This window comes from Cariama cristata, unplaced genomic scaffold (genome assembly GCF_000690535.1).
Source record: "Cariama cristata isolate BGI_N322 unplaced genomic scaffold, ASM69053v1 scaffold37409, whole genome shotgun sequence".
Taxonomy (NCBI): Eukaryota; Metazoa; Chordata; class Aves; order Cariamiformes; family Cariamidae; genus Cariama; species Cariama cristata.
In genome coordinates this window covers 1-16,116 of record NW_009638083.1, presented here as the reverse complement: position 1 = coordinate 16,116, position 16,116 = coordinate 1, and the positions used below count along the sequence as shown (strand labels likewise).

Genomic DNA, 16,116 nt, shown 5'->3' with positions numbered 1-16,116 from the left:
GTGGCACATACCAGCACCGAGAGGGCTCCACTTCTGTGCAAGGCAGAGAGTAAGTTGGGATTGACAGCCTTTTGACAAGGTAACTGACCCTCCACCCACCCCTGCAAGCTGCTGGCCAGGACATTTTCTGGTACTGGAGCAGTGCTGATTAGCCTCTTGTCTATCCACATTCCCTCTTCTCCCTGTCCCTCTCTGTCTTTTATTTGGCTGGGTTTCTCTCCTGTGTTTGTCATACACAGACTGAATGTTACAGATCAAAAAACTGTCCCTTTGCTTCACTAAATCACTAAAATCACTTAATTTTACAGCTGGATAGTTATTAATTCCGTAAGGAACTAGCAGTGTTTATATTATTTTGTAAATAAAAGACAGTTGACAGTGCATGAAAATAATGACTTTATTGTTTTCGAACCTCCTGCTAAATTGGCTCTTTTTGAGAAGTAAGGCTTTGCATTTTGGATCCTTTTTCAAGGAGTCTTTTAAAGTTTCCCTGTCATAAAGTGATACTTTTTGCTGTCCATGCCTCAAAATAATGTTTAAAACATCAATACTTAGAATCTTTTCAGAGCTTTGCTACGTTCATTTCATTCCTGGCAACCAATATATCCCCAATGCTGATAAACTAGAAGAACTGTAAATATCTTTGTACTAAGTGGCACTGCGGTCAACCAGTAATTTATGCTGGATTATCTGTGCAACATCTTGGTCCATGCTGTTACTTCTGTATTGTCAGTCAGTAGCAGACATTCCCTTTACAGAAGTCAGAGTTGAAGTGCTTGGGTAGCATTCAGTGCCTCTCTACTGTATAAGGCAACTGAAATGTGATCTACAAGATTAGCGGGGCTTGTAGGAAGGAAAGGAACGTGAATTATAGGAAAGCTGCCACAGTGACAAAGCGAGTGCTGCTGGCTGAATGCAGGATGAGGATTTCAGCTACATGATAGTCACTGGAGAGCAGGGGCCAGACAATGGCCAAACTGGAACTGTCCTCAGCAGTTACTCCAATTAACAGTTAGGATTGTTGTTCCAGTGTATTCCACTGTGTAGTAGTAAAAGCTGTTCTGAAACTGCATGGCTAATACCAGGTTTGTATTTGTATCACTGTAGCATTTCTTGGAGAGATAATCAGTAAGGAATAACCTTGAAGAGACTATTATGGCTGTTGCTGCTGTGCATTTTTTACTGAAGATCCCAAGTGCTAGGTCCCTGCGGGCTCCTCTGAGAAGATCTCTCCAGCTTTGCAGCCAGTGCTACCCAGTTCATGCCTCTTTGAGTTATGAAGCCATAAAACAACAGTACAGACCAGAGGTGCCAGAGTACTTCAATTTTGCAAGAGATGTGCTGGATAGATGGACTGAAGTGGAAAAGGTAACAGTTATGTGGCTTCTCTGATGCTGAAGTATTTAATGTTGGTCATTAATGCTAAGTATCTGACAAAACCAATAACCAAGACACTGAGGTTATGTTCTGATTATAATCTGGTGATCATCTCATGCAGTTTGAACCTGTAGATCCCTTAGGCCACACGCTGCCCTGTCTACAAGTCCAAATAGTTCTTTCCTTTAATCAGTCACTCCAGTGAGATGGAGTGTGAGTAAATAGGTGCCTCATAAATGAAACTGTGAACTGAACCACTCTAAACCTTGCATCAATTCCCCCATCAGCTGTGACATGCACCCTACCTGGATGTGCCAGGGAAGGCATTTGACCTCTGTGTGTTTCATTGCCTGCCTGTAAAATGAATAATAAATAAAGTGTAATGTCAAACTTCACCCACCTATCACAAATGTGAAATCTTTTGCATCAAGGACTTGGAATCTACAAAACTGAACAACTTTGAATGCCAAACCAGACATAAGCTCTATGCAAGGAAAGGGAATATAGGAAAAAACCCATGAAGTATACATTTATCACCTTTCTTACTAGATAGATCTGGTCTCTATGCATGTAGGACTGGTTTTGCAGGCTCAGGCTGTTCATGATGCAGGGCTAAACACAGTTATGTCCGGCCTGGCAGCAAGAACAGAGCAGATGGATTGTTCCTTTTGCAGGAAAAACAGGTTTTGGCAAGCTGTAAACAGAGCAAGGAACAGCCTCTGGAGAAGAGGTTTTGCCCTCTGAAGTGCAGAGAGAAAATCTGCTCCCCTGAAAGTAAACCTTAGTGTTATTGTATCTTCAAACAGATAATAAGGTGTCATATTCTTGCTGCCCCAGTGAATTTTTTGCTCAGGGGGTGACTTACTACACTACTATTGCTAAATGCATTGCCCCACTTTAAAGTACATCATATGCATACATTTCAAATCACTTCACACATCAGTTAGGTGAGACATTGATTAAAGGTCACACTGTGTGGGTCTATGCTTTTGAAACTTTGATTTAATTTTCAGAAGTACCAGACAGGCCCAATTCCAGATGAAGCTGAAAATGAGCTCTGAGGTCTTAGGAGACTCTGGGTCACAACCCAGAGGAACTCGCATTCATCAGCTGCTTTGTTGATGTGACCTGAACCAAAAAGATTTTTCTTTCTCTATGCTGATTACTGTACAACCTCTTCAGAGTGTGAGATGAGGAACTCAGGAAAGGAATACAAATTTAATCTCCTAAATGACATTTATAGGCTGTTCTTTCTAAGGGGGATTTCTCTGCCTGATTTGGAATCAGTGGCAAATTTCTATTGCATCTCCAGGTTTCTGCAGCACTGAATAAGTGATGAATGCTTTTCTTCCTCAGACTTAATGTAGAGGCAATGTGTTTCTAAAATGAAGCATTTGTACTGTACCCTGTTGTTCTATAGGAAGGAAAAAAGTCTAAAAATCATGCATTATGGTGGGTAGATGGTGCCGGAGAAGAGGTGAGATGGAGCTTTGAGGAGCTGGGAGTGCTGTCCAGGAAAGTGGCAAATGTACTTTCTGATGCCTGTGGTCTGCAACAGGGAGACAGAGTTATTCTGATTCTGCCCCGGATCCCAGAGTGGTGGCTGGTGAATGTGGCTTGCATGAGAACAGGTTAGTAAAAGCATGGAAATGGTATATAGGTACAGAAATTGTGACTTAAACCCATCCTTTCTATTTAATGCACTCAGAACTACCAACATGCTGATGAGAATGAACTAGTGTCATGCTACTCTTCAAAGTGGTCAAAACCATTCTTCATGCCAACTTTTTTCTTCATGGTGCTTTTAGGACTTCTGCACATGCTCTAGCTGTTTAGGAAACCCTGTGAGTCCATGTGCCTCTGTCATTCTCCTCCTTCCAGCACTTGTGACACATCACAAATGCACCCTCTTGCTAACTTGCAGTGAAATTAGCCCACACTTAAAGTGTTTCGCATGTTCCCATGTGGGATCTGTTAAATGCTCGGCTTCCCAGTATTTACAACCCAGAATATCTTGGTACCTCACGAACACTAGCAGTATACCTTGTGAGGCAACAGCTATGTTTACCAGTAAAGAAGTCAAGTCCAGAGAGATGGCATGTTCCAGGGGCAGTGTTTTCAGAACAAGGAAAGTTATTCTGTTGTTTTCTTTTACTGTCTCATGATCAATATAGTATTTGCTAACTTGTGCTCATCCTCACATAGCGTTTAGTCCATGAAAGAAATCAGTATATTTACAAATGTAGGACCAAGTCCTGCTTTTAGTACAGCTCTGTTCCAGTCAAAAGAACAAAGTAAGCTGAAGTCTGCTTGTAGGTATGGGTGTTATTCTTAAACGTTGAGACTGTTTTTCCATTCCCCTTCCTTCCCTTTAGGAACTGTCTTGATTCCTGGCACACAGCAGTTGACAGCAAAAGACATTCTTCATCGACTACAGAAATCCAAGGCGAAGTGTATCATCACTGATGATTCTGTGGCACCAGCTGTAGACTCAGTTGGGGCTGAATGCCAGTCTCTGAAATTCAAATTGCTTGTGTCAGAGGGCCACAGAGAAGGATGGCTGAACTTTAAAGGTCTCTTGAAGTAAGTAAATACCACTGTGAAAACACCACAGCAATAACGAAAGAAAAGCACAGCGGTTTGTTTTGAAGAGGAAACACAGCAATTGAATTGGCACACACTAATATGTTTTCGCCCTTTTAGGACTGCAGGGTGGGAAAATGTCAATGTTTATGATACTTTTGATTGCTGCAGTTATTTTGGTTAAATATTTTCAAAAATGTGTAAGTCACACTTTCAAATCACTTTGTTCCTCATTTTGCTTATTTTAAGAAATGCTCCTTCTGATCACCGCTGTGTGACCACAAAGTGTCAAGATCCAATGGCTATCTATTTTACCAGTGGAACTACAGGATCTCCAAAAATGGCTGAACATTCCCACAGCAGCTATGGTATAGGCCTCACAGTAAGCGGAAGGTACAGATATCACTTTAAATCAGACATTTCTGTAGCTGGTCACATAGCAGAAGCAAGAGAAACACAAGATTTTTACAAGAAGCTTTTGTTTCAATGGTTCAAAAAAACAGCTGTTATTTTACATCCCCCAAAGTGAGCTTTTATTCCATAAAACAAGGCAGTTTGAGTCCAGCTGCTGTAGTTTATAGAGAATGTAGCAGTCATAGAGCCACTAACTTCTTTTTAACGTTTTCTTTAACTTTTGGTAAATTCTTCGTTGTGTATAGTTAATAGATTGCCCATGAACTGAACATCAGCACAAGTTTATGAAGTCTGTACCATAAAAAGGAAAAAAACACGGGGCTTCTGAATTCATGTGTGTCTGGATTAGACACAGCTCCTGCAGGAACAAAATGCTGATAGCTCAAAATCTTTAAATTTATAAAGCAATGTTGTTTATAAAATTGATATGGCAGTGCACTTCACTCTAACAAGCAAAGAATAACAAATCAGAAAATACCAAACTAGAAGTAAGTAAACAACAAAAAAAATTCCTCATCCCTGAAAATGAGTTCAACAAAACCCAGCAATCTCATACATATTCATACAACACCATGTTCTGAGATGATGTTAGATTGTCTGGCAGGATAATTTTTCCCTTAGAAAAATGCAACATCAGTCTATCCTGGTGACATCCTCACTATGCTGTGACTTACTCCTGCTCAGAAATTCAGCCTTTTCTAATTGCCATTTACCCAAGACAACCAGTGATGGATTTGCTTCACTGGCACATCTCTTGTTGATTTTAATATTTGCCATATTCCTGCCAAATAGAGACTGTGGACTGTTTCCTTGTGTTACCAGGTACTGGCTGGACTTGACTTCCTCAGATGTATTTTGGAATACATCAGACACAGGCTGGGCAAAGTCAGCTTGGAGCAGCATTTTTTCGCCATGGATTCAAGGGGCATGTGTATTTGTACATAAGATGCCACGCTTTGACCCAAGCATTGTCTTTGAGGTAAGTGAGGACAGCCCAGCAACAAACAGCACTATTCTCTCTGGCTGGTCTTGCCAAGGTTTTCATTTCCCCTGGCCCTGCACGGGGGCAGCACAGTTATAACTTTCACCAGGCAGTAACCAACTGCTTAGTTAATAATGAGTGCTGCAAGTATGTACCCCAAAACAAGAGCATATTTGATATCCAAAGAGTTTCATTATATACTCTGCTCTGGATTTGACTGCACAAACCTGCATTATTAGGCCTGAAAGTGAAGTACACAAGAAATTATTCTGGGATTTGTGGAGCATTTCGGTGGTGTTATTAAAATAAGTGACAATAACAGATGAATGAGAATGTCAGTGTCCTACACCATGTAATTCAAAGTTAAGGAGTGAAGAGGCAGCAAGGTTGAATTTCTTTAACAAAAGGCACCAACGTTGAATTTCTTTAACAAAAGGCACCAACATTATATTCTTGCACATCCTCCACACGCAACTTTTCATCATTTTAAAAAGACTACCGTGTTACATTTTGCATGGAATGAGTTTATCATCATATCCATGTTGATTAGATGGCTGAAATTGCTAGTTAATATTAGGGTATGTTGAAGGACACTGTCAGTTGTAACACTTACAGAGCATCTAAAAAAGTAGCCTTATAGTTTCACTTGCTTTCTACTTAAACTGCAGTTATGAAGAAATTCCGCAAGGGAAACTGTAAAAGCTTTCAAGAGCAAAAAAACTTTGGTGTGTTGAACTAATTGTAAAATGATGTAGATTCTGATTTTGAAGAAGAAACTAATTAAATGTAACTGCTCTATGTTGGTGTTGGCAAGTACAGAGCTAATTGCTTTTAGGACACAAGGTTTTGTTCGTGTGTTTCATAAGCTGGATGCAGAGATTGTTACATTATCTTTTACAATGAAGATAGGACCTCACAGGTTTCAGTATATTGGCAAAATTTAGTTTTTTTATTCTAAATTCTCTAGACTCTGTCAAGATTTCCCATAACTGTCTTCTGTTCTCCTCCAACTGCCTATCGAATGTTTGTGCAACATAAACTGTCCAGGTAAGCAAAAGCAGAGTGTCCTTGTTGGTGTATTTGATCAAAACAGTAGACCAAACGCTCATCTCAGCTTGATTTTATTCCAAGTTTACAATGGCATAACAGTAACTCAGATCATGTATTTCTCAACGTTTTGAATTTTAAGTATTAGGAACAAAGTCAGAATAAAGATTTAGGGGTTGCGTAACCTTTTTTTTCAGATTTGTTTTTGGTTTACACTATACAGTTCAAATGGAATGAATAGGACTCAGTAAAAAATTTATTCTTGTGTAGAAAGAACCCCACAGCACAGCAATACAGGAGCAAGTGGGGCATAGCAGGTAGATGATTGCCAATTATTTGTTTTGTCTTTCCCACTAAGGTATACATTCAAAAGCCTGCGGCACTGTGTGAGTGCTGGGGAGCCAATCAACCCTGACGTGATGGAAGAATGGAAAGCACAGACTGGGCTGGATATTCATGAAGGCTATGGACAGACAGAAACAGTATGTTCTGCTTTACAAATATAAAAATATATGCTTTACAGATACAGCAATAAATTCTATTCAGGTTGTCAAGAAAAAGTGATTAAAATGATTATATGCAGTTATGACTTTTAGGGGAGAAGTCAATTGCAATAAGCAACACTGGAAAAATGTGGGTTTTGTAGGTCATAGAACAATCACAACAGCTTCACCTCAAATCCAAGAACTGTTTTTCATTTCTGTGGGCTTTGGATTGGGAATTAACACAAAAGGGGTATATTCCTCATTACTGCATTCCAAATTCTGCTTTAGAATCTATCTTTAGAGCACTCACATTATTTGGAGCTGTGAGCATGACTCTGAGAGCATAATTTATTTCTAGTTTAATCATTGGATGTATGACTATAATGAAGACAATTAGTATTTTTTATAGAAATACACAATATTAGCTGAGTATTTTAAACCTAAGCTAAAGATTGAATGTACAAGTCACAGTTCAATTAAAAAAACAACCAAACCCAACAACACTTGTTACAGGTGCTGATCTGTGGAAATTTTAAGGGAATGAAAATCAAACCTGGCTCTATGGGAAAGCCATCTCCAGGGTATGATGTCAAGGTATCGTACCTCTGGTGAATCAATCTCTCTCTCTTGCATAATCACTTTCCATTAAAGGTGTTTGAAAGCTCTAACATGAAGTTGTACCATGTACCATCATTCCGCAGTAAAGAAAAGAGTGAAAAAACGCGTGTTACTGCCCTAAACTGAGTGTGCAAAGTAAGCAATTGGATGTCCCTGTTGCACCATCCTCACCAACACAGATGACAACCCACTGCTAACTGACAGTTAATAACAAACGTTAAGGCAATGATAGAAATCAAATTGCTGAGTTAAGGAAGAGTGGGAGTGAATGTTGTTTCCTGGTGATAACAAAACTGCTGAAGCAGATTCTAGCACCAGATCAATTTGCAATATGGATTAAGATTTTTAGTTATCTTTGTTTCGGTTCTTAAGTTTTACCACCCTGTTACTTATGATCCTCCCTGGGGTCTTGCTAGCTTCATTACGTTTGCATAGTACTTGGCATTCCTCAGATAAAAGACATAGTGCAAAGTACAGTGGATTAGTAATAAATTTACACTTCAGTTGTCGGAGTAAGACCTTCTACTGCTCCAAATCCTTTCCCAATAAAAAAATACTTTGATTATTAAAGGTTCACCAAGATTCTATACTCTTAACATAATACTTTTTAATTTGGCTCCAAGATAATAAAACTGTGTTCTGTTTATTTTTAGATTATAGATGAAAACAGTAATATTCTGCCTCCTGGAAAAGAAGGAGATATTGCCATCAGAGTAAAACCTATGAGATCACTTTTTCTTTTTACTCACTATGCTGTAAGAATATTTCTACAGTTGACGTACATATGCGTAACCATCTCTGTCACAAGGAATCTCAAGGAATCTGATGCCCCATTTCATTTACATATACTCTGCTTACTGGTCTGAAAACCTGTGGGGAGGAAAGAGGGATTTCCATTTTTTTTCCTGCAGATACTTGGTCCACTTTATACAAACAATTACGTGTTCAATGAGATTGTCCTACTTAGCAAGTTAAAATCCACTTCTTGTGATTGTTATTTCCTTAATAAAAAAGGGAAATGTTTGACAGACCCCTCTAATCCCAAAATACTCTTTAGCCAAAGGGCTAGAGCCCCAATCTGAATAGTAGGATACTGTTCAAATACCTTCCCTCCAGATTTGAGCTTCGTGGAGCGTTTAATGCATGGCAACATTTTTCAGTATTTTTTTCCATGTTGGTTTGAATTTTCAGTCCAACAACCAGTAGAACATAGTGCTTTCTGTTCTGACACCAGGAAACCTTATTAAATTTTATGGATAGTATCAGCCTACACTCAGATCTTCCGAGCAGTACTGAGCATGTGGGAAAGGTACAACACCATGCGGGAAAGGAACACCACACATACTGCTTAGAAAAATTATTGCAGAAATCAGTTGCATTGACTGTAGAAAGAGCGCTTATTAATTCTGCTGTGCTGAGCTAAAATTTTTCTGGGGGTGAAAAAAAAAAAATCTCAGGATAGGAGATGCGAGAAATACAAAGGAAAAAAAAAATCATTAAAAGATAATCACCTAAAAGCAAATTCTCAGTTCCCTAAGCCTACATATTTTTGCACCCTTCAGTGGTTCCTAAAGCCTTGATTAAATTAACTTATTAAATTTTTAGTCAGTCACAAGTAGTGAAACTTCATTAATTTATCACAATTTATGAATTTTACATCTAGTTTTGTCATTTAGTAATGGTGAATTAATAATTCTCTATTATTAGTGTCCCACTTGAATCTGATGCATATGACCACAGTATGGACTGGTCTGAAAAGCTGAAATTTCTGAATATTTGACTCACCATAACTTATATACTGAATATATTTGAATGCAATGTTATATATTTTTCAGGTAGTTTTCATGTAAAATGCAATTTAATATTTCCTAGGATGATCCAGAGAAAACAGAGGCCACAACACGTGGGGATTTTTATGTCACTGGAGACAGGGGGATTATAGACGAGGATGGATATTTCTGGTTTGTTGGAAGAGCTGATGATGTCATTAATTCTGCTGGGTAATTTAAGACTGATTAACAGTAAATAATTAAATTTGAATAACACAGTTGATTCAGGTGTGACTTTATGTTTATGTGTTATCAAATACAACTAAAAGCCCTTTCTTCTGTTTTAAAGATACCGTATTGGTCCATTTGAAGTAGAAAGTGCCCTAGTAGAGCATCCTGCAGTGGTGGAATCAGCAGTTGTCAGCAGTCCAGACCCTATCAGAGGGGAGGTAAACAAGTTAAACAAGATTATATGTTTAAATAGCTTTGTGCATACCAGAACTAATAAAGCCCAACTTCCAAGGGCTTTGACTATCCAGGGATTTATTTTTTTTTTTCTGTTTTAAACTAAATAAATTCAAGATAGTATTTCTACTCTATCAGACACTGGAGAATCCACACATGAAAAAACTGACCAAGGCAGTTGCCCCAAATCCAATATAACAAAAGCACCATTTGAAGCTTTCCCTGTCATTCAAATACTTACAGTTTTTCATCTTTATTAAATGTATATAAACTGCCTGCACAGTCCAGAGCAATAGTAAGCACACAGACTTTCGCAAAGCTTTCTGTACCTGCCCTATACATTATTCTGCAGTTTGTCAGCAAATGTTTGGTTAGTTTTTAATCTTACTGTTGTATAATCCTGTTTCATTGGCATTTAAACCATTGCTTTTTTAACTTCTCTAGGTAGTGAAAGCCTTTGTTGTTTTAGCATCTGACTATGCTTCATGTGATCCAGAAAAAATTATGAAAGAGCTACAAGACCATGTTAAGAAAGTTACTGCTCCATACAAGTATCCTAGGAAGGTGAGTACTCAAATACCCAAATAATTTTCACTACCATATGACAGTGGGTGTTAACCATTATGTGGTTTATGAGCCTATGCCACTGAGAATAAGAAAAAGTAAAAACTTACGTAAGCTGTATCTTATTTTGTATTGCAATGTCCTCTCTTTCCCAATAGATGGAGTTTGTTCAACAGTTGCCAAAAACTGTGAGTGGGAAAATCAGAAGAAATGAACTGCGCCAGAAGGAGTGGAGAAAAGATTAGAAGTACTTGTTGCTTTTTTATAGGACTTTTTACAAAGTAAGATACTGCAGATTTACACAGTAACGTAGAGTAAAAGACATTATACTATATCCTTCTCAGTTTAGGTTTGAATGAATTCTTACCTGATTTCCCACCATTTGGCTGTCCCAGATACTATACTCATAGCTAATAATACAAAAGCAGGCAGACTGATACAAATGAAATGGGAAATTCACCCAGGCATGAGCACCGTAAGATGATGTGTGTTAAATAAAGTACGTAATGAAGTGTCACCAGCATTTTATCTTTATTGTTATTTAACAGATAAAAACAAACAACCCACATAGTAAGAGTTTAAGAGAACACTATTGCTTCAAGAATAATTTGAGAAGTGCGACAACTTCTAAATACATTTCAAAAAGTTATAATCATTACAAGTATATTTAGAAAAAAAAGTGTAAATAAAATCTGTACCATTAAAATGTTCTTTAAGGACTGGACTAGTAAAGAATTTAAAATACACGATAAAGCAGAAATTTAAGATTTGTAGCAACAGCTGCTCATACTTCAGTTTTAGCACTTAATAGTTTTATCTGTTCTCGCACACTTAATATATCATGAAGTATCTTGTTAATTGATATTTTTGTATCCTTCAGCAATTTCTATTTCAATCTATGTTAACCAAGCAGTGTAATTTTTGCCCCCTTCTCAGAACATACCTGACATCATTTGCCTGTCCTGACTATATTAAGCATGATCAGCTTACGGAGTTTAAGATTTGGACAAAAAAAAAATTACCAATTTTCAAGTTCTCATAGAGGGTCTAAGACACAAATATTTTTTGTTGGAAGAATTTCCTAAATTACTAGCGTAAGTTCCAAGAGAGGTCAAAGCATCTGCATTCAGGGTCAGACCATTAGATTTCTCTTTTAGAAGCGCATATTCCCACTTGAAGTACCCACAGCCTTTCTTAATTCCTTCATGCTTGCCAACAGGACAACAAAAAAATGCTTTGCCGTGATTTGGACCAGCCTTTGACACATGCAGTTTTTTAGCTCTTCGACCACAGTTACACAGAGGAGGAGTTGATTTTCCATTTTTCACAGCTCTTACAGACTGATTCAAATTGACTGTGGAGTTCAGAATGGCAAGAGACACTTTGGGCAAATTTGAACTTTTTAAAGGTAAGGAATGATCAAAAGATGCAGTTTTCTCTTGATATATAGCAAAAGACTCTTTTTTTGCTGGTGGGAACCTTTTTGGACTGGTTGGCTTTCTTTTAGGAACCTCTGAAGGAGCAGAATAATTTCCAGTTAATGCTGATTGTGCTGAAATAGCATTTACCTTTGCAGATGGTAACTTGAAAGATGAACAATTTGAAGTCTGCCTTTGTACCGTTCCTACATTATAGATAGTAGTATCAGGACTTTTGTAAACGATAGATTTCAGAGGTTCCTCAGGTACTACAGTTTTCTCCAAATGTTGATTATCTGAACTCACAGCCAATTGTTTCAAAATTGTTTTTTCTTCAAACACTGTTAAAATATCTGTACTTGAGTCATCTTTGAATTGAACACAGTCTGAATTTTGTTCATATTGAGATTCTGGTATTAAAGCGACATCTTCCCAGTCAGTCAGCAGAGCTAAGCAATCGGAACTAGTACTGATATCCCCACTGGAGATATTAACTGAGGAGATGGTAGTGGAGACGAGCACTAGTCCTGATCCCTGTACTGAAGAGCTATAGCTGGCTGTACTCAGAGGTTGCCCATTGCTCCATCCTTGCTGAACACCTGTTGATACAGTACTGGGAGATTGCTGTGCCTGCTTAAGAGGAACAGGAAATCTGTCAGTAGATGCTGTTGAAGAGCTTTGGGATTGAGCGTGTAACTCAGTCCTTGAGCTGCTGCTAGCTGCAACGTGGACATCTGCAGAGGAATCAGTGCAAGCGGTCTGTTGTTCTTCAGTTTGTACATTAGAATTTAGCTTAATTCCAGCAACACAGTTCTGTTTTTTCTCAGCCAGAGAGTTTGTTTCGCAAGTTCCATCTCCAGATGTTTCAGGCCTGCTGTTACTTCCCAGTGGAGTCTTGTCAGTGAAGTTTATAGTGAGCGTTCTGGAAATTAAATTATTCTTTGGATGTACCTAGGGAATCCATAAACAAAAGGAGATTTTGGAAAGTGAATACCCCGAAGTTTTAGGAATCAGTGCACAAAATTAATATGCGTATCAGCCTAAGGATGTTCTGTTCAATTCATAGTCAATATGCTGGGTTTATTATTTGAATAGCTCACCTTTCATCTGTATTCCAGGCTACAAAGCAAATAGAAGGGAAGATATGGAGTAGTTACTAACCTTATCCAAAGATTTAGTGACCTTCAGCACACATCCATCACAAATCAGCCTCCAAGCAAGACGGGCAGTATTTCGAGAATCATCCAACCCTTCAGAAGTATGGTTATATTAACGTCTTCTTTTTAAACTACTACTGGGGATAGTTCTTATTTAGAGGAAAAATGTAATTTAGGTAAGCCTTACATAAATGACAGGGATTCACAGAACTGTGACACATAATTATCTAGTTCAAAAAAGGGAAGCAGAAGTAAAAAATTCCAAAAAATTCCCTGTGGTGAAACATCTGAAGGACCAATTCATAGAGCTGAATATATATCCACAATTTTTAAAATCCTTGCTCTGTTTTCTTAATCATATTAAAAAAAAAATCATATTGTGCTGGTATTCTCTTACACTAATGTGCTGTCCAGAGCTATCAGGTAAAATCGAGTTTTCCTATCCTTCCTCCACCTCTTTTCTTTTGAACCCTAGCAATTCAGAAATTGATCTTGTTGAACATGCACTGAATAGCCCTAGGAGAGATTTCAGAAATAAAGCGTGAGGTTAGAAATAACAAACTCTGATCTTTGAAGCATCTAGCCTTTCTTGTTTTGATGTTTTTGTTGGACAGAACATTGCATAACCTGGAAACAATAGTTACTATTTAGAGTAATGACTAGCTATTACTAGCTGCTTTAGTTTAGCTACCTAAAGCTACATAGCTACTATTTAGCTTTATTTTTTATAGATATATATTTAAATGAGGATCATAATATCATACTTACCAGAATGTTCCCGTCCTGCAAAAGCTATCCCCAAATCCTGCAAAGCACCATTTAGCCCTTTAGGCTTCCTGTTATAGAAGGCCTAAGGAAAAAGACAGAGGTGCTTAACATAAAGCATTTCCAAACCTCTTCATAGCAAAGTGAAAACCATTTCAGAAATATCACCTTATGAATAATAAATCTCACCTGACTCGCACAATTGCCTTGTATCTTCATTTTACAGTTGGGATAAATAAGCATAAGACCATAAGTGACTTGCCCTTTAACAAATTAGAATGGAGAGAACTATGAATCCCTCCTCTTGGTCTTAAACTAATCCATTCTGTCTTAGCTCTGGAATCATTCATTTGCACTTTATGGCTTACATTGATGAAGGCCTTAACAGAGCAGCATTGAAGAATACAACTATAAGTAATATCCTGAGGTGTTTAAACTATTGCATATTGCAAAGGCATGGACGTGAATATATTTGGCATAGGTATAAATTCTTTTTAAATGAGAAAAAGTGAGTATTGCTACTCATTCCCAGTATCTCATTTGATCACAAGAAAGGGGGAATATTCACACTGTTTGTCTTTAGAGACCTAATTCTGCTACCTAGGTTAAGAGCCTAAGCTCCGACTGTCAGGACAGGTAGACTCCTGGATCACCCTTTGAAAGTTTCCTGGACCACACAAGGAAAGATACACTTAGGTGCTGTTAGCTCCCAGGTTAGAACTCTGTTACAATGTACACTACATAATAAAATATACATTCATTTTTCAGTATTATTCATGCTATTCAGAATATACTTTCTGGTCCAAGTGCAGTTCACGTGCTAGACGTTTAAGTACTATTTTCTACTCAGCAATGTAAGGCAGCAATAAGAGCAAACAAAAGGAGGGAAGTTTGGAAGCAAGCAGAGCAAAAGATGTCAGGAAAGGAAGAGCAGCTCAAAAAATTCTCCTAGGATTATCATTCATTTATCTAACAATAACACCAGGTTGTTTTCCTAGCATTAAGATTTCTATTAAAATTCACACAGTTCTAGGGCATGTAGTTTCTTATTGAGCGATAACAACATGAAAGGAAAACAAATTGGTTACCCTAGTGACTGGAACATAAAATACTGGCTTGTAACCTCAGATACTGTTAGCCTTTGAGATGATAATATGGGTATAAATGTTTCACAGTCTATCGATCTTCTCACCCTGTATGTTGCTTTCAGATCAATCCAGGAATTTAAAATGTCAGGTTTTCGCAGCTGCTTCCTTTTACACTCATACTGCAAACACACCCCCAGGTCCCAGTCTGCACAGAAAAAAACCACAAATAATCCATCACTCAAGAACTAGCCTAAAATCTACGTAAACATAGCTTAAAATCTACATAAAGGGACATAACATGAACATACTAGTAGTGTCCTGTATTGCTGGACTGGAAGCACAGGCTAATGAAGTCTTTGTACATGAAAAGCACTAGGGTTGCTGCAATGGGACATCAGGATAAGGGAATGCCTGTTGTTAGTAAGGAATGAGATTTTTACCCATCTGAAGTCAAAGATCACATGAAATCATTTAGACACATTAGGAATGGTGACACAGTTCACTGTATGTAAAGCAGAAAAATGTAACAATGTCAGACTCTGGAGACAAAGATGTCATGAACACATCAGAATTCAGTGGATTTCATATTTTCAGTATTATCCCAATATTCCACATCTTTAGTACCTAATGACAGGATGTTGGCTCCATAGAACTGAAGACCACTCTCACTAGCACCACCAAGTGTTAATTTTTTATGTGTATTACTCCATAAAAAAAGCAAAATGAAAATTTTATTTACCTGTCCAAGTGACAAAGGTACATGCTTTGGCTTCTGAAGTAGAATTACTTGGAATATCTGTACTGAATATAATTTTCTTCTCCTTTTGTACCTTTTTAATCCATTTCAAAAACAGTGATAAACAAATGTTTAGAGGGACCGCTTCATCAACTTGATTCTTTATAAAACAGAACAAGAAGTTCGTATGTGTTAGCATGCACTGAAATTCATTTGAGGTTTATTTCTTTTTAGCCCTTTAAAGGCCTCTTTAAATAAAATAGTAAATAGCAATTATACCAGTGCCAAAATAATTTAGCTAAAGAGCAATTTTACCTGTGTTATGCCAGTTAGTTCTGTACAAAATTCAGAGAGAATAGGATGCTCCTGGGGCTGGACGTATGTGTGGAATTCAGATTCAATCTCTCCTGTTGAAGTGTTCAACAGGACCGCTGGAAATTCAACTGTGACAAAAACAGAACGAGAAAAACAAACAAAAAACCCCACAACAAAACAAAACACGAAGCCAGAAAGGTTAAAGCTGCTCACAGAAATTATTCCCTTTGTTTCAAACTGGGGTTGAAGCGTCAGGAATTAGAAGGAACATAATGTAAAGAAGACACAACGTTCAAATCCGCCCCCTGTAAACGCCAGACCCCCGTACCGCGC

General features: G+C 37.9%; 2 protein-coding genes across 2 annotated transcripts; one reads left to right on the top strand and one right to left on the bottom strand.

Annotated features, from left to right (window-relative positions):
* Nucleotides 1-1,155: 1,155 nt before the first annotated feature.
* On the top strand, nucleotides 1,156-10,549 carry LOC104155148 (acyl-coenzyme A synthetase ACSM3, mitochondrial-like). The gene is made up of 13 exons (XM_009708582.1): nucleotides 1,156-1,368; nucleotides 2,798-3,008; nucleotides 3,753-3,960; nucleotides 4,210-4,353; nucleotides 5,197-5,353; nucleotides 6,324-6,403; nucleotides 6,762-6,885; nucleotides 7,402-7,482; nucleotides 8,160-8,261; nucleotides 9,379-9,506; nucleotides 9,625-9,724; nucleotides 10,185-10,304; nucleotides 10,463-10,549. Exons 1-13 carry the CDS (start codon nucleotides 1,156-1,158, stop codon nucleotides 10,547-10,549), a joined length of 1,755 nt encoding a protein of 584 aa, XP_009706884.1.
* A 783-nt stretch (nucleotides 10,550-11,332) lies between these two features.
* On the bottom strand, nucleotides 11,333-15,911 carry ERI2 (ERI1 exoribonuclease family member 2; the record flags this gene model as incomplete). The annotated part of the gene is made up of 6 exons (XM_009708586.1): nucleotides 11,333-12,644; nucleotides 12,846-12,972; nucleotides 13,648-13,729; nucleotides 14,837-14,937; nucleotides 15,472-15,628; nucleotides 15,784-15,911. Coding segments are annotated over 6 exons (1,907 nt in total), but the record flags the coding sequence as incomplete, so codon positions are not given.
* Between the last annotated feature and the right edge of the window lie 205 nt (nucleotides 15,912-16,116).